The sequence below is a fragment of the Falco peregrinus genome, chromosome Z (assembly GCF_023634155.1).
Source record: "Falco peregrinus isolate bFalPer1 chromosome Z, bFalPer1.pri, whole genome shotgun sequence".
In the NCBI taxonomy this organism is placed as follows: Eukaryota; Metazoa; Chordata; class Aves; order Falconiformes; family Falconidae; genus Falco; species Falco peregrinus.
Genome location: NC_073739.1, coordinates 66520010 through 66539335, shown reverse-complemented (window position 1 = coordinate 66539335; position 19326 = coordinate 66520010). Strand labels below are relative to the sequence as shown.

Below are 19326 nucleotides of genomic sequence, written 5' to 3'. Positions count from 1 at the left end.
TGAGCTGACAGGAGTTGTTTATTTTTCATGCAGACCAACCACTGAAGGCAAAACCTGACATTTTGCCAGTGCGTTACACAACTGTTTTCTGGAAAGAAAGCACCACTGAAGAGCAGGAATCCTAACTTCCAAAGGGAAGATGCAAAACAGTATTATGTACAGGATAACTAATCACATAGCTTTGATAAACACAAACTGAATGGCAACTTCTTTGAACAGAAGAGCTTTAAGAGTCTTGTAATGAGGATCTGGGCTTTTTTCCTACTCCTTCCTAAAGTTAATGGTCTATGGAATAGCACTGCTGTTTTCTAGAGCAGGAAGAGGCCATCAAAGACCAGTCACAAGAAATACAACTCGAGTTCATAATGTTCCTAGTTCAAGACAAACCCTGTTGGAGCTTGCAAGTTTGTCCATCAGACATTTCACTCTGAAAAAAATTAACAGGCCAGTTTGGCAAACCATAGCTTTCCCAGTGAAATCAGTAACTACTTGTCAGAGGTTGTCAAAGGGCTGCAAGTACAGTGTGTATCAGTTAATAGCTAAGGGCAGTAAGGCTGTGGCACCTGCATTGGCTGGACCAAGCTGCTGAGCTCTTCGAGCAGGTAATGTGAGCTCTGACCACAAAGGGAGGCTGATCAGCAATTCAAGTACAGTTTACTTTAACCAGTGAACTCTGGGGAGAGAATGGGTAGAGAATTTTATTCTGATCCTCACTCCTGGCCCAGCCTTGATGATCTCCTACTTCACATGTCTTTAATTTCCCCATTAGAAAAAACAAAAAACTAAAAAAAAGTCACAATTCTTTATTTCACAAAAGCAGAAGGGAAGGTCTCATAGCAAGAAAACCCACAGTGTATCTTAACATACACACACACAGAACAACACATGCATCAGAAATTTCTGGCTCTTTCTCCTGTTTAAGTAGGTCGCAACGCACACCACAACCAGTATGGTGCAATCAGCTTGACTGCAGATTTGCAGCAAAATGGACGTACTCCCATTAAACGCAAGTCACTGCCAAGACTCGGGTGATAGTAAGCACCTCTTATTTAAGGCTGGAAGTTGAAAATATTTATACCTTTCCTTTCCAGCAGTCTACCCACAAAATATCAACAGTGACTGTGAATGGAATTGTCCACATTTCCCAAAGGGTAGCACATAAAAGAATTTTTCCTGCTGCCTTTTTGTGCCTTTGTTTTGCTGCTCGTGTCAAGGACATGACATGGGAAAGGGAGGAGTAGACAGGATATGCTAGATGAGCTCTGTTGCTACTTTAACTTTGCATTTTCCAATGGGAAACCACGTTGGGGAGAGGAAAAGTCTCACAGGAAGCTTTCCATACTGTAAGTCACAGGCTGGCTGCTGAACCTTTCCAAACATACTCCCATATTACCTCCTATTCCATGACTGCCTTTAGATACTGCCTCAGTTGGTTTCTCTTCTCTTAAAAGCTTCCCCTCCACCACTTCATGAATAAATGTTGTTTTGTTCTAACGTCAAATTCCTTAAAACACCAGCTGCTTCCAGTCAAATCATTTCAAGACATTATCGTTATAAACAAAGACAAATCTAAGTTAAACCCAAGTAAACCAGAGAACTAAAAGCACATTTGCATCATTTACTATACTTACCATATATAAACTATAGCAAGCACAGCTGTATAAATGCATCATTTATTTCCACATCTCACTGTGCAAATTCAAGCCAAGAGGCTACTAATACCAAAATATCCATTACTCAACATTTTCAGGAAGACGCCAACATTGATGCAATGCTGCTATAGTACATCACTTTTGCCACACACAGCATCTAAGAAGCAGAAAGCTCTACAGAGGGCTTTTGTTATCCGTACTATTCTGTTTTTAAATGAGTGTTTTCTGATTGTTCCTCTATTGATGCCATACTCTGCAATCAAGGAAAACTGTTATTTTTTTATTTCCTGAGAAGGAAAAAATGTTATTTTCCAGCGTATTTTTTTCTAATGCATACCAAAGGACCATGCTTCCACTAAGTCTCCTTAGTTTTTCTGCATGGTTCTCACCACTGCACAGGTTTCTATCCTCGTTTTGTTAACCAAAACAACAAGCAATTGGAGAATTACTATTTGCTTATTCCTTGGAGTCACATTTAGGGGGTAGGGACAGAAAAGAATACCTTATTACCCCTGATGAGAAAAGCTTACTATTATATGCAAACAGTTTAGAAGAAAAAAGTCTCAAAGCCTAGTACAGGGTAACAGAGAACCTTCTTGAAAAGATGTGTAGCCATACAATCGTGCATGTTGTTTCTGAGGTTCAGACCCAAATACCTGTAGAGGTGGCAAACATCCCATCATAAAAACTGTCTTAGAAGACAAGGAATTTTGGAATATTTTTCCTCTGAAGTTCATGTAGGTTTAACTCTCCAGCATTATTTTATTAGGATTTTTACCTGGTTAAGAAAATTAAATCAGGAACAGAAAGGAAGTTAATGATAATGCAGCTATAAGCTTTGGTACAAACTGTCATATGCTTACAATCTCCAGTCATGCAGATTCAAGTAATTTATCTGCCTGTTCCCACACTTCCAACAGACACATCTCACTCAGACACCAGCATGGTGGAAGAAGCAGAAACATGCATCTGAAACGACTGGTACTTCTGCCAGAAGGTACCAGCTGTGTAAAAGACACAGAGGAAATGTGGTTTTATTTTGGTTGGTTGATTGTTTTTTTTAATCTACAAAGTTTTCATTCAAGGTTATGATATGTTTTCATTTTAGGATACACACCTTTCGGCTTCAGATCCTTATAAATATCTGCACAGTTCTTACACCAACCACCTCTGCTTTTCTACTTTCCCCTTCCAGGGTATACCCTTCTAAGTAATCTCATCTGGTTTAATCCCCCAAAGCGGGCATCACATCTATTTGTGCACTCATGCGAAGATCTATGTTCTTCCCAGCTCAACACAACCAACTTTTATCTCGTTAGACATGGTGGCTGAAGGCAGCACAGACTCTTTTGCCATGGATAACTATACAGACCTTTCCTCCATTTCATAATCTGTACAGGTCTGAAAAATAGGAAGCCTAATTAACGGAGCAGTGCAGCTGAAGTAATGGGTGCTTAACAGCATTACTGATAAGCAGCTTGATAACAGACTAACAATTGAGATGTCTGTAGTCCAAAGGACTAAGAGCCTTTGCAAGATACTTGCAAGATACTTGCCGCACTGTATGAGGACGTGCAGAACAGGAAGTTTCCAAGTAATACAGCACAAACTGAACACATGGTGCTAGTAAGGACTGGCAGACCGCTTAGCTTTAGCATAATAATCAATCAATCAACAAACAAACAAAAAAACTATTAAATCTGCAAAACAGCACGCAGTACAAAGCACACAGTAAAAGATAAAAGGTATGTATTAAATGAGGCATATGAAACGGAGTTTTCTAGTTTGCTTCTGGACATCAGTAGGGAGCACCACACCTGCTAGCTGCCAGACACCTGAGCAACAAATCCAGTGACCAAGCTAGATGACTGAGCATGAGAGGGCAGAGTGTGGAGAGAAGAACTATCATGCTGCACTTCCTCATAGCCCTCACTATCACCTCACCTCTGCCTTTACTCAAATACCAAAGCTGTCCAAACCCACTCTCCGGTCAGATTCCCTGAAACTTGCCTTTCCCATGATAGACATTTCTATGTAAGCAAGTACTCTTGGCACCTAGCATTTTCCTAAATGAATTATTTTATCCTTCAGTTGCACTTTACATGGGACACATGTTCTGCCTCTATACTGCGGCCACAACAGTGCACCTCTGGATGCTCTCAAGTCTACTTCATCATTCTCCTCACTTTCCTCCCTTAAGCACCAGCAGTCAATGAAATCAGTTCCTCTTAGCATTTTCATAAATGAAGCTAGCTACCTCTTTATACTTTTTAATGGAAAATGTTTGATGAAATTAAATATTATGCTACCCCAAAGGTCACAATGAGACATCAGTTATCCAACTATCACTATAACTGCAGCTACCAGAACTTAGCAGCACATTACCGTACATACACCGCACTTACCTATTTTACAACAAAACAGAACCAATTATTGTCAGAGGGTGTATTTTGCTATACATTATACTTACTCACACCCAATTCTGCAATATACACACATTTATATTTGGGCATCCTCTCAAATTAGACAGTTCACAATAGCCTTCTAAAGACCTGGCAGATGGTTTGCGTAACTTGCAGGCATTAGAACCTCACACTGTAACTCTCTCTGATCCTTCAGGATAAGCATATTCCTCTCACATGGAATTTGGAGGGAGAAAGTCTCTCTAAGGAACTTAAATACCACAGGAAAATATGCCCTTGACTTTGCCAGTAGCAGTTTCCTCCATGAGGATTTTGTCCATGTTGCCCAAATCTGTTATTTTCTACCATTTAGAAAACAGTGGTATAGATGCTGAAAACACAATGCAGGCAAATGCCATGGGGAAAAAACATCCAGCAGGTATTAAACCCTACCAGGAACCAAATTCTAAGAACAAAAGCAAGTGTTAAGCTTTAACATTTCAACATTTAAGAAGGACTTAATGGTGGTACACAGTCCTTATCACAGTTATTTAAAAGTCACCCACACTTTTGACTGTACAGCCTCATAAAATGGGAAGTGGTATGCACCAGGCTTCCTCCTGAAAAGTATTAACAGTAGGAGCAGCACTCCCACTCCAAAAGCACCAGGATTTGAAGCATGGTTTGAACAACAGTGTCTAAGGCACTGTGTAAGCAGAGTTTACACAATCAATTTCTATGAAACACCCCGTTCATTTAACTGTTCTCATCTTCAATTGGAAAAACTGGGAGCAGCAAAAAAATAACTTAGCATATTTGGGACATACATTTAAAGTAAACCTTGCATCTCATACATCATTTAATTAAAGTTTGGGAAGTTTAACTTGATAACATTGGAAAATTTTAAGGCACTCCAGACAAAGTTTACAACAGTACGTACATAACTTGTTAATATATAACATTACTCAAACATCATGGATACTTAAAAGCAAATGTATACAAACCCTTCAGAAATTACATTAGGCCAGAATTCTCAGCAACTAATGCACATGAACTCTAAATTTTCTTACACCTTAAGAAGTTGTCTGAATTTTTCTTTACCTTTTTAACTGAAGTGAAGAATACTTCTGTCTGAGTATCAGTAAACCTTTGACAGGACAAAACCATGCCGCAGTCTGGTTATATAAACTAATATGACAAATCCCTTTTGTTAACTGCGTCACTTAATCCTGATCCCCAAAAAATTAGTAACCTCTTTTCAATCAAATGGCATTAACACTAACAAAAATTATTTAGTCAGAACTTTACCTTACCGTGTAAATGCCAATTCTACAAACAGCAAATGAGAGCTGGATACATTCAGACATAGTCTAAAGAAATTAAAATAAAGACATTACCAAGAATGCTATTTATTAACAATTAGTTTTCTTCCCATCTCCCCCTCTCCCCTGACAGAAACACTTGATGGTATTACTTTATCTTTATTCTGTAAGGTTGTATTAAACAAGCTGAGAAAAATACCATATAAATTCAGATTATGCAGTTACTATACTACCTTTCATATAGAAGCAGCTGCCGAAACCATTACATTTACTAATTTGGTATTTCATTATAGGCTTCAAATTACCTAATGCTCCCCCAAATGCCTATACAGATTAACATTTGGCATGCAAGCTTTTAGTCCAATTTATTTTTATCTACTCTTGTTTAAAAACAACCTGCAAGAGACATTTTAAGAGAGTAAAGTGCTTTTTAGTTTCTTAGTGGACTGTAAAGATCTTCTATGTTTAAATATTATAGTTCTCTCCCCATATCATGATTCAAACTCTCTTCCTGTATATACCAAAATAATGCATACAAGTTAATGTTCCCATATTTTTGAAGTCATGCTCCTTTAGTTTTCTGTTCAAAATAGAACTCTCTATTGTCTCAACTGTTTTATTTAATCTGCTCTTACAGTTGTAAATAATCATATTAAAAGTTTTTACCCTCAACTCGCTCAACTTCCAATCTCTTGTGATTCCACAATTCTATGTCTTCTGCAGTCACCCAGAGAGGCTGTGGATGGACTATGAGTTTCTAATGAAACAGATGAAAAACACCTTCTTTAAATAGCATAAAGAAGCTAGAAAATCAACGCACCTCCCCAACACCAAAATAAAACCTACTGTAAGTTTGCCATTTTGTTAATACATGGTCAGGAACAATAAACCAGGCTTACAATTCAGAAAAGCAATTGAAGAATTACTTTAAATGAAGTATTTGAGAAGTCACTGTAGGCAAAAATTAAAGCAATCAAGTGGAACATATTATCTATTTATTTAACAAGTTCACACATCATCTGCATGTATTTTAAGATGTCGAAGGTGAACTGCTGTATGGTACATACTTCAAACAGTATCAGTGAAAACACTCATTTTTTTCAGCCTCTGCTTTTAACATCCCCCCACCCAAAAAAAATCTGCAGTTTAATTACTCATTTAATCAGATCCATGCTTATGAATTATAAGTAATAAAAAAATGCATAGCAACCATTTTTCTTATGCTGTAATTGTTAAATTTAAATTTTAAGCAAACAATATTACACTGAACTGTCTGAAAGTCAAAAAACACAGCACAAAAACCTGAAAGCTAACCTCAACCACATCATTGATATTTTTTTCCTTACTGGAAGCAATCTTGAATATTATTACTGACAAGGAAACACTGCTTCAAAGCACCATTTAAATTGCCAGGATGTTTTGTCTTCTTTTGTCAGTTTTCAGAACAAACATCCAGTTCTATGACTTCTGCTCTGACTTTCCCACAGAAAAAAAAGTCACAGAAAATAGGAATAGAACTGACTTTGAGAAATCCTATGTTATACAAAGTGGTGGAGCGGGGTTATAAACCATATCCATACCCTCCTGACAGTATTTGCAGACCATTTTTCCAAAGGTTCCAGGGATGGCTGACTTCCCCAAGCAATGTAGCCCAGTGCTTCATTACCCTCTCTACTAGTTTCCTAATGTTTAACCTGAATCTGCTGCAATTTAAGCCCATACTTAAACACAGGGTGATACATACAGTGATTGGTGTTTTCAGTATCCTGACAGATTCTATGTGGATGGCAGATGCAACTTATATATAAGTAAAAGATCATTTCAGGTTGCAAGGGAAGTAAACACACAGCAGCAGCAAACCATTAGTTTCTTAATGTGTATCATTTGCTTTTTTTCTAGACAAGTGTAGCACTGTAAATTTTTTTCCGTATTCAGTACTTCCAGGCTACACATTCACTAAGCTGCAGTTCAAATTCCCCAGCAAGTGTCTGGTGAACCTTGCTTCAGCAGAATAAAGCAAGCTACATCTGTGTTACCTTACTCATCTGTTGCTGGGTTTTCTACTGTTCTGAAATCAACAAGCTATTATAGGGCATGAATTCTAAAATTATCTCCCCTTCCTACTGTCACATACAACACCAGTAAATGCTTCTATGCATTTCCCAATGAAATATTAAGCTAATCCCTTCCCCAAGCCTCCAAGATAATGTTTACGATCTGCAGTCTACAGTGTTAAAAAAGCTTATTAATTCCAGTGCTGTTACTAGATTCTCTCTTATATTCACTTTTCCTCCCCAAAAATATTTACATTCCTTCCAATATTATTTCAGCTTGATCACTGAAAAAAGATCAGGAATAGATTTAAATAATTAGATGCTTAATGAAAACTACAGATAACCACTCTGATCACTGAATTACAATGTAAGTGATAATCTGCTGCTACAATGAGGAATTTATTCTTGATATTTGTAACCTACTGCTTTCATTTTGCAACTTATTTTGGACCATACAACTGGGCAACAAAACAATTGTAGAGAATTTGCATTTAATTTACTTACAGTTTATTGTTGCTTTCTGAAAGGATTTTACATGGTAAGCATGAAAGTAAAAGAAAAAAATAATGTAAAAATATACCTACAAATATTATAAAAGATAGATACCTGGTTTGATACAATTCTATAAAGACTTAATTCTTAACAGAAGTCACTTAGCATGTCTAAAGTGAGAAACGAGTTGTCAGGTCAAATAAGCATGCACCTTTGCCAATATGCACCCTTCTGCTTAGGCGAAGGGTCATCTCACAAACATTAAATAATTTCTCCAGTTGTAAACTAAACTCATGACTAACATACATATTTGCCCATTATTCATTTTAATTATATGATTGTTCATAATGTCTCATAAAGTCTGCCTTGCAGCTGCGCAACCTTTCATTCACAACAAGCATTTGTTCTGTCCATTTTTTCCAGCATTCAACTACCACTACAAATATCAAGACAAAATAATCTCAATATTTGGTGTTTAAAAAAAAAAAATCTTATAGCTCTGATGCAGTCTACAAGCACACAAATTCATTGTTTTAATATTGATACCTTCAGCAGTACAAAATTAAATTCCCACCCATAATATTTACAAAAGAGCAAATTTTGAAGAGCAAGTTCTGCAGCTGATCACTTCAAAGCTGCAATGACTGAGCTGAAAGCACTAGTCTCAAGAACCTTGGTAGGCAAAAGGGGAGAAGTGATCCTAATCAATTTATCCAAAGACACAAAAGGCTCGACACCTGATAGAACTGCAGGAGATGGTATCCTCAATTCTGCCAACCAACAGTAAGACTCAACTTGACCTTGGCTTGCTTTGCCATAATCCTAAATAATTTACAGCACTAAGTATAGATCCAAGACCACAAAACCAGAAAGCACTATGAGTTGTTGGGTTTTCCTTGTGGTATATTTCTTTAGTGAAATAAGATTAAGATGCCCTCCTGCTCATTGATAGAAGCAGCGGTTCACCCCAGTAATCGCCTGGAATTACTGGAGCTTTCAAGCAAAAGCTTTTCCACTTCCACTCTCATCTACATCTTTTTCCAGTGTGTAAGAAATGTGAAAATTAGCAATACAAGTGTAAACAATATGCAGTTTTTAAGGTATTTTTATATATGGAGCCTGAAAGAAATTCTCAGTGCTTATGTGTTTTAAAGAACATGTAGGTACCCAAAAGCACACACAACTATGCTACAGTACAGGTGGCAGAAACTTTGACCAGAACTGCTGTTTGCTAAACTTGCGTACTGAACTCCAAGCAGTAACTTGAAGGCTCCTCTTTCTGCACAAGATGTCACAACCCTTCAGCACATTCCATTAATATCTAATTTGAACTCCCTGAATTCTTTTTTATACAGTTCTCAGGGATAAAACACACATGAAATATTTTCATATTCTCCTTTAATGCTGAATAACTAGATTTTTAAAATACCAACCTTCTTTTACATAACCATTAAAAAAAAATCTGAGTTTTGAGACTAGAAGAAACCTAATGCTGACGGAAAGGCAATGATATGTGAACAGGAAACAGGACTGGATCCAGGAACTCTTGTCATCATAATAAGTAATCAAGTGGATGCACCAGAGAACAATGCTCTCCCCTCTTTGAGGCAATGTTCTCACCAGAACAGTTTTCCACGACTGCTTCCAGGACTGCAGTGGTTCAGACAGTGAAAAATGCAGGTTAGCCAACACAAAATTAATAGCAGCAAGAACAGCATAGACATTTCGGAAGAATTCTGGACCTCTTCTCCAGTCTTGCTGAAACCTGAAATTAGCAAGTTTCTAGGCAAGAATAAATCACTGAGAGAAGAGATCACTCACTGTAGAGTGAGTGCATCATCAGTGTGCATCTACACAGGCTGTCAATTCAGTTTCAGTTCAGCCAGTGCTGCAGGCCTTACATACAAAGTCACAAATTGTTTAGCATACAAGTGGGGCAAGGCCAATAGCCTTTGCTGATAAGTCAAGGCAGGACCTCCAAGCAGAAGGAATCCTTTAGCTACATGGCCCTAGAGCAGATTACGTACCTTCATAAATCCCTCTGAATTAAAAAGTTTCACCTCCTGTGCAGTCAATGCAATTCTGGTTACACTGGGGAGCACTCCCAGACATCATCCAGAATATCCCCATTTTCTAACTGCACTTCCCTGTTCCGGAACTAGATCTAGCTGTCCTCTCAGTGAGGGGGTTATGGAGGTGTTTGGTGCACAGCATAAGCACCAGGACATACAGGGAATCAGTGTCTCATGAACACATTCTCAGGTTCCAGCAATCACAGCTTCAGGACCTCCACAAGCCTACCACTGCATCTGAACATCATGCTTAATACTCCTCCCCCAATGGATGAGTCTTCCAAGAAACTACAAAGTCATAGTCTCATTTTTGCCTTCCTAACATTACTGCACAAGTGAGACCAAAAATCTAACTATACTCCTGGGAAAAAGTAGTACCTGGATTACAAGTGTCATCAAGTTCTATGGGCAAAATTATTTCTTGCCCATTTACCCTCTCTTTCTGATTTTGAAGATGTATATAATATTGCCTCCCCACACGATTCAGCTGTCTCTTCTTCAGACTGAAGGGGTATAATTATTTAATCCCACCTTGTATGGAAGCAGTTGTTTTCTTTCAACTACTGTGTTATCCTTCTCTGTATCTTCTTTGGTTTTCCATCTTTCTGATACGATGCAAACAAAAATACAGTGTTTAAGGCAACACCAAACCTTACATTTAAGCTGTGTAAAAATGATTTTTTCCTTCTTAATACCCTAAACTTGCTGACAGATGTCTGGGTTGCGATGATATTCTGAAGGATCCCCTTTTCTGTTCCTGAGCACTGATGGTATTTTAAGGCCTATGCATCATCTGTACTGCCATGTGACTTCTGCTATAAATATATGCAACATTGCATTTATTAACACTGAATTTCATCTGCCATTTCATTACCAATATCAAAAGGGGGTACTATGATTTTTTCCCAAGTTCAATGCGCACTCTTAATATTTGTCTCTGCATCTGCCCATCCAAAGTATATGCTGTTTATACAACTAACCACAAACATGTAATTTCCTTGTAATCTCTACATTCTCATCTCCATCCCATTCACTGCCAGAGCAGCACCAGCAATGCTCATTTATGAAACTTACTATCGACGCTTACAGAACGATTACTTCATTTTCAAATGCTTCTGATTTTTTCCATCTTTACTAGAGGCATAATCATATAGAGTAGGCAGTAGTTGCTGTAAAAGCTGCTAAAATGTAGAAAACTGATGCTTCTTCTATCAAAAACCTCCAAGTCATAACAAGAAAAAAAAAAAGATCTGCAAACTCACTTCCCCCATATCAACAGTTCCTACTGGCTCTTGGATGCCATTTTGCTTCCCCAGACCCTCCAATGCCAAAAGCTAACGTGGTCCTCTGAACAAATTTTTCTTCTACTGCTCCACCAAAACATACACCATAAAAGCAAAGCATCGTACTCCGTTTCAGGTTCTTCCTGCTGTTTCTCCTTATAGGCAACAAAGCTGTAGGGCAGCACTGCATCTAAACATGAGGACTTACTTGTCAGCTGTTATTTCCTGCTTTGTGCCTCTCCCTCAGACAGCTGGAAGCTACTTACATGCTCATGTTGGCAACTAATGCAGTAACCTTACCGGTGAGACAAAAGTTCTATACTCTGAAGAGCTCCAGCATGAGATAAGTCCATTTCTTATTCAATTGCAAATATCCTAGTTATGTCCCCAAGGTCTTTTATACAGTCAGGCAGTTTGCAGTTCAGAAAGTTTTGCTACACACATAGTGAAATAAAGAAAACACAATATACTCCAGAATGTAATGAGCCAAAACCCAAACAATCACAACATTTTAAGTATTGCATATGCTTTTTTCCTTATGGCTTTACTGCTGTTTGGGCCCACATTTGTGCTTTTAAGTTTCAAACTAAAAATGCTTCTTTTGTTAACGGAGAGCTGATATCCTCACATAATCAGAAAACTTCAGAATTCCATCTGTGAGAATAAACATCACAAGCTGGCAGTATTAAAAAACATGAGCTGATGATACTGACAACAAGCCACAAATGGTAATTAGTATGGGGTATTAGGAGGAATATTCTGTAGTTACTAAACACAGATTTTTCCCACTTATTAAAAGCTTGCATTTCTAATATTTTGTGAAATTCATCACCATGTTGTCTCAAGCTTGGAGGTCTGACCGAAGAATTCAGGAGCAACGTACTGCAGAGCAACATGGGGCCCAACAGACTGCGGGCCTAACTCACAAGGACACTGTAGAGCTATTTGTAACAAACAGAGAGTCAACATTTTCAGAAACTGGGACACATTTTTTGATGCAATAACATCTACCACTCTAATGCAATCCTCATCACAGAAAAGGCAAAATGGTAATTTGATTTTAGACGTGCTAATTCACTTTTTCTTTGCGTAGCTGAAGAGAATGAAATTTCTGGCACTGCAATACTCCTGGGACTTCACAGAATCTTGTGCTAGAAATTATAATCACATTAAGGCATTCTTTTGGGTTCCCAAGGAAGCTGTATCAAGTTTCACTGTAACACCCACCTTTGAATCAGAAGTTTACCTGGAAAATTCAGTAAGGCTTCCTATTGCAGGGTGAGCAAATGCAGCACTTGACTTTTCTCTTCTGCAAAGTAATTCTATACTTCTGCTCACTGATCTATGCTCAGGCAGGTAATTTCCAGTGAGTTAAGTTACCAATACTTTTATTGCCCTTTCTACACTGCTGGTTACATCCTTCATTCAGCAAAAACTGTCTGCAATACTGGCTAAGTAGATTCTACGGAGTGGGAGGATTTGTTTTTCAGAGCACCTCTCTTCCAGGTCTTCAACCTGATCTGGTTTTTGAACTCTCTAACTTACTGAAATCAGAAGCATGCTCATACCAGTGAGGTCATCTCCCAAAACTGATTCCATCTGCCATTCCCAGTTGATTTAGATTTGAATGTTACGCTTCATAGAGCTGAAATACCAATAGAAACCTAGCCACAGCAGTTTCTTTGGGTGAGGGTGTCAAAAATTTGGTTTGGGATTCTTCCCACATTGCTGTGCTGATGCAGAAAGTAATCAAAAGCAGCAGCATTCTCACTTCCAGACTAAGTGACCCTGGCTATGTAAACAATAGCAAGTACTGCAGCACAGCAAATGCTGGTGCTGAAGACCAAGTATTTGTACTAGGTACTTCAGGCATTTTACTTCAAACTAGTTCTGATCTGGTCCTGTGGACTGAAAACCCATTAGCTGATGCATCTTCCAAACTTTTTCATCTGTAAAATAGCAAGATTGCATGATCTGCGATCACTCCGCAATGCAAACCCAGGTACAGTAAGTAGAGGTGACTAAGATCCACTTCAAAAATCTGCATCTGATTCAAACACTAATACAACTGCACGTACCCTGTACACTAGCTGATCCTACACCTGCCAGTTGCCCTCTTTCCTGCGTTCAGTTCGATCTTTACCTTGAAACAACTGTCAGACCCCTTACCCTTGCGCCTAATAAGCTTCCCAAACTGAAAGAGGGATAGTATCTCAAGATAGAAGACCCTGTGCTCTGCAGAGGGTGTAAAATTTCAACAATGTTACAACCAATAGATGAGTCAACAGACAGCCCCAATAATCCTTATTGTTACGTAACAGCAGACAAAATTCCTACGATGACAGGGATGTTCAGCAAATGGTAAGAGGGCAAGGCTACATAGAACTTCATTGCTTATGTTGCAGGTGATATATCAAAGACCTATACATGCCTCCAAGGGAAAATCCAGGGTTACTACCGTTAACTTCCCTGATCCTTCCTTACTTCAAAGAACAGCAGCTACTGGTTTACAAAGTTTCAGTGAAGTAAGACTTTAACCTTCAAACAGATGCCTCCGTAATGCCATTTGTAGTCTATGAAAGAATGTTTTCTATGGCCTACAGATACCAAACAATGGAACACGCAACAGCAATGGACAGAAAGAATCTTAAGTACATCAAAACCACTAAGTGATCACAATCTAACCTGTATTGCAACTTTCTAAATCAAATCTCTCCAAGTAAATTAAAGGGTCCAACTAAATAAAAGGGAAGGTCTTAAAGGTAAGCAAAAGTTGCTCAGAAACATTTTATTTTCCTTTTAATATCACCTAATGTTTTTCAGAACACCATAGCTTGGCATATGCAGCTTTCCCGAGCCAAGAACAACTCTGCCTGAACACTAACTACCCAGAACCTGAGGTTAAGACCATTCAGAAACCAAAAAAATGTGAAGTCACTTCAAGGCCTATTAATCGCAGATTTGAAAATCTAGTCCAATTTATTCAAAAACTACCCAAATTTTAGCTTCTGTGTGCACACGTACAGAAGTAAAACATTTCGTAACAGCTAACAAACATATACAGAACCAAAAAACCTCAAGCTTCTTATAGTAAAAAAAACAAAAACAAAAAACAAGCAACAAGGATTCTACTGCAGTAAGAGTGTGCATTCTCTTGACTTTGCAATACTCATTCATGCTTAACTTTTCAGAGGGGGGAAAAAGGAAAAAAGAAAAAAATCACTAAAGTTGACATGGTTGTTCATGCAAGAAGCGTTACCTTCCATTTGAGGTTGGAATATACTCTTCATTACCTACTGAAAAAATATTCTTATATACAACTGAGATACTACATAGTACAGGATACAATTTAAAAATAAGCTATCATTAAAAATCCTTTCTAATTAAAAAGGATATTAATCATTTTAATCCAATTAAAAAAATGTGTATTTGTACAAAGCTAAACAGGTTATCAAATTTATCTTACAAACTGTCAAGAGCAATGTAAGACCTTTTTTGTGCAATCACACTGATTCAAATTTCTACATCACCCTCTAAAGTAGCTTTAAAAATTCTACACAGACCAGGCTGATACACGCAACCAGTCAATGTAAGATCCTTATCTAGTACTGAGGAGGATGCTGCTGAAGTAGTATACTGTGGAAGTCTACTCAGCAGCTTAAAATTTGCATTCCAAGTACCACACACAAAAAACTGAAGCATTGCTATTGCTTGTCCACAAGTTCTCCAAACAAAAATTGTAAGATCAGTCACACGCCATGCTTTTCACAAGATGCATCATGCCATAATTTCTTAAATTAAGCATAGTCTACTGAACATAAGCCAGCCAACACAAGTCTATGTATACATTATAATCCTTCCAGACACAATGCAGAAAGAATTAAGCAGAAGAAGGTTGCAGAAACACCACAGGATTGTGTAGTCACAGAAACCTACAAACCTACATTGATGCAGCTGTGTTCACATAGCATGTTTTAAAGGAGTTAACTTCAATACAAGGAGAATAAAACGTATGAGTAAAAGGTGCCTCTAAATCAGTGAGCATGGATTCTTTTCCAGAGTTTGAACCTGGCTCAGCTATGTTGATTAAAAAAAAACCAAACAACAAAACAACCACAAAAAACACACCGCTCCTAACATTGTAACTATATCAATACAAAAATAACACAGGCATCAGGCTCAAGAGCTTCTTCTGGCTATTAAAGACACAGAAGCTAGTCCCACTCTCCTAACGCAAAACCGGACCAGAGCACCACAGAAGATACTCTTCTGATACCAGCACTTTATCAAATGGCATTAGCCATAAATCAAGGATCACACTGTTAAGTAGGAGAGCTCCTACACAGGTTCTGGGTATCTACCCATACATGCTTCAGGGCCATAGTCCAAGCTGGCTCCAGCTGACCTGGCTCTGAACCTTGTCAATAACCTGCTGATATTAGCAGGTGCTGCAGATGTGTAGTATTTCTTGGGATCAGCTCCTTAAAGGAGAAAGAAACTCTTGACCCATGTAGGCCCCATCCAGGACAAATCAGGAAAAGAGCCTTCCTATGTAAGTCTGGGAAGAGCTAGCTTGAGGGTAGAGTCTTCCTTGAGAGGCAATGCCTCCTGAGTCCACACTGCAGCAAACCTGACCTCAGTTATTCTAGCCTCTTTCCACTGAACTTCCTCATTCAGCCACACTGCTAACCAAAACTTCATCTAACGCTCTGTCAAGGAACTACTGTAGCCAGAAACAACTGCACCCTTTGCCCTGCTGTCTGTTTCACATTAAAGGCAGGGGAGAAAATCTCACTGTCTGCAGGCTGCAACACACTGCCCAACACAAGGAACCAGCAAAGGGATCTTCTGCTGAAGTTCTGAAGCCCACATAGGTGCAGGATCCCAACACACAGGTGCAGGATCCCAACATAAATGGATAAAACACAACATTCCTTAACATGTACCACTTTTTACTACCACTGTTATGAAAATAACAAGGTGGTGGCTCTACATCTACAGGTTAACATTCATACTATAACTGCAAGTCTTGCATAAAGAAAGAGCAGGCGCACCTTTACACTAGGGCAGACTGTGGCAACAGCTTGGTCCTCCAGGCTGAAAGCGTGTTGTAGACGACTTCCATAACTCACCACCATCAGTTCTTTTTGTCAAAGCAGATTTTCTAAGGTGCTTGAATCCACTGTTCAGAAGAGCCATTCCATTTACTACCATTAACAGAGAAAGATGAAGGAGGACCAACCTCCTGCATTTGGTGGAGGTGAGGACTGGAAGGGGAAGTCCTCTGCACAAACACACAAGGAAGTATTTGAACTGCCGAACAGAATATGTCTCCTGTCCAAGTTATACACAGATGCAAAAAATTAAAGGCTTTCCTTTTTTTTTTTTTCTCCTTTGGTTTAAAAGAGTTGATGTCAGTTGCAACAAGTATTCCAAAGATCAAGGGACTAAGAGGTATGGAAACCCCAGCAACAAGTGCTGGTCAGTGATAGATGAAGGCATCTTAGACTGTCCAAGAGCACCAGTGGATCAGCATCCTGTTTAAACTATTAACTCCAATCTCTGTTTTTCACCATCTATAAAAAAATAACTTGGTTGCTCTGTAACAACTTCTACATCGAAAGAATCCTTCACGTTTCACATGGCATTAAAACGCATGCTGTGAGACTGATGAGCCCTTGAGAAAGTCCGTCTTCAGAGACACTCCTCGATAAAGCAGAAGCGTTAAGCAAAAACTGCATAAACATTCAGGACATCATTATCCTGAAGATTCACTTCTTTTCAAGATGTCACCAAAGGAGGCCACCCAACAGCAAAGAGGAAAAGGATCAAGTGGAGAACAAGAGTAAGGGGGGGGGGGGGGGGAATGTAGAGCTATTTAATCTCCTCCCCCCACTTTAGTTAATACAAAAGCATACTCTCAGTTTCCAAGGCTTATTAAATTTATTGTTCTCGGGGTGGCTGGGCTTCCACACAACACCTGTAGCAGTCACAAAGGTTAATGTAAGCATTTTGAAAAGTGCAGGATGGCCAGTTTCATCTGGATTTAAGTTTATAAAGGAAAAAAATTTAAGAAACAGCTCCAGGCTCTCAAGGAGCTACAAGGCTGCACTTGGCAAGTTTATTATCAGTATTTCATTAACTAGGTTCTTAAAGAGATGTCTACCTACTGTTTCTGCCACACAAGACTCATTTTCTATTCTCCCTCTGTTACCTGAACTCAGGAAGGAAGGCCTAAAACTTTTTTTCCCCTTCCTTCTATTAAGCTGAATAACTCAAAATAAATCTAAGCTACATGGAGGCCAGAATAGTAGTTAAGTAAATATTTAATATATTTCTGGTTTACTTAATTTCATTGTCAGAGAAGGAAAAGTCAGCCACTGCACGTAGATCTCATCTCAAGATGGGAAATTTCCAAATCAATTCACTAAAAAGAGCATCTCCAGAGATTCTGTTGACCGGCTGATGAACCCCTCTTGAAAGCCTACACCCACGCGCACCTTTGTGTGAAGGCATCAGAAAGGCCAAGTCAAATTTCTGACTGCAGATACCTCCCGGCTGGTCACACCTGACACCAACAGCACACAGGGGACAGCCAAAAGAGACCTGCTCCCCACCGCCCTTCGCAGCGCCCCACGAAGGAGGGGGCACATGGGCACAGCCCACGGCCCGCACTTAAGGCAACGGAGCTCGAGGGATGGGATGTGCCCAGTGCACATCCTGCTGTGATGTCGAAAAGGCAAAGTAAGCGGGTACCGTACTCCAACAAGTCATCAGCTCATAACCCAGCCGTGCCACTGGGTTTGCCTGCCGAGCCTGTGAGTCTGAACAGCCACCACGACCCCAGCTTAGAGTGCGCGCCGGTGATACGATCTCTCACAGGCGAATCAAGCCAATATTCATTAAAGCGCAATAAACGCTACCCTGAATACCAGGTGCCAGGGCGCAGGGCCCAACCCGCCCAGGGTGACAATTTAGTTCATTCAAGCGTACCCTAAGCTCATGCATTTAGGAAAAAAACAGCGACCCGGGTCACGGCTTTAGCAATCTAATAGCGGCCAAATGAGCGGAGCCCTGCCGGTTTATCACCCTTTAACTGCCCAGCGGGCCGGGGGAAGGCAGCGCGGCCGGGCGCCGGCCACCCACCGCCCCTGCCCGCGGCCACCGCCCCACCTGCCCCCTACACGCACAGCCCCCGCCGGGGACGCCGCCGCAGCCGCGGCACGTTCGGGTAAGATGTCCGACGGGCCGGCGGCGGGGGGCGGCGCGGCGGGGGGCGCCCCGCTCCCGCCGGGGGAACCTACCAGGTAATCCATGTACCGGGGTGGCGCCGGGCGCCGCGCTGCCGAGGGGGTCTCCGGAGCCGCGGGCGCCCGCCCGGCTGACAGCAGCGCTGGGCCACCGGCGGCCCCGCCGTCAGGGGGAGCTGCGCTTCCTGCCGCCGGTCCGCCGGCCTCGGCGGCGCGGGGAGCTCGGCCGCCGCCGCAAGGTGCGAGCTCGGCCGCCGCCGCCCCGAGCGCCCGCAGAGGGTCCGGGGGCGCCGCGCCCCACGGCGCTGTCAGAGCCGCCGCCGCCGCCCGCGCCTCACCGCGCCGCAGCGGCCCTGCGCGCGCGAGGGGAGGGAGGGGAGGGGCGGGGTGGGGAGGGGCGGGGGGCGGGGGGGAGGGGCGCGCGGCACCGGCGGGGCGCGCGGCGCGGGGCGGGGCGGGGCGGGGCGGCCGCCACACAGCCAACCCCAGCCCGGCGCCCGCAGCGCCCGAGCGCTGGCCAGCAGCGCGAGGCCCCGCCCCGCCCCGCGCGACGCCGCTGTCAGCTGATGGCACACGTGGGGCGCGGCCCGGGCGCTCTTAAAGGCGCACGCGGCGGCTGGTCTCTGGTCGCGCCCGGCGCGGCCCGCCCGTGGGGTGAGGGGTAGCACGGCCGGCAGAGCCCGTGAGGCGCGGCCTGAGGCCCCTGCGTGCTGCCGGGCCCTGCTGAGCTCGATAGCTGGCGGGGCGCCCAGGGGGAGCGGGGCGCCTTGCAAATACCAGCTGGTTGCTGGCGGGGCCC

At 41.3% G+C, this 19326-nt stretch overlaps 1 protein-coding gene across 6 annotated transcripts in view; it reads right to left on the bottom strand.

Annotated features, from left to right (window-relative positions):
- Nucleotides 1–18911, bottom strand: part of ARL15 (ADP ribosylation factor like GTPase 15) — a 224692-nt gene extending 205781 nt beyond the window's left edge. For 3 of the 6 annotated variants that reach the window (XM_055790990.1, XM_055790988.1, XM_055790993.1), the window contains exons 1-3: nucleotides 18582–18911; nucleotides 6043–6133; nucleotides 5368–5424 (exon numbers count right to left, since the gene is read on the bottom strand). Coding sequence is in view for 4 of the 6 variants with exons in the window: in XM_055790988.1 (XP_055646963.1) it covers nucleotides 5368–5421 (54 nt within the window). In the remaining 2 variants the exon portion in view is untranslated. Of the gene's footprint in view, nucleotides 1–5367; nucleotides 5425–6042; nucleotides 6134–7934; nucleotides 7951–18581 lie in introns of all 6 variants that reach the window. The other 3 variants (XM_055790991.1, XM_055790992.1, XM_055790989.1) reach the window with 2 other exon arrangements.
- Between the last annotated feature and the right edge of the window lie 415 nt (nucleotides 18912–19326).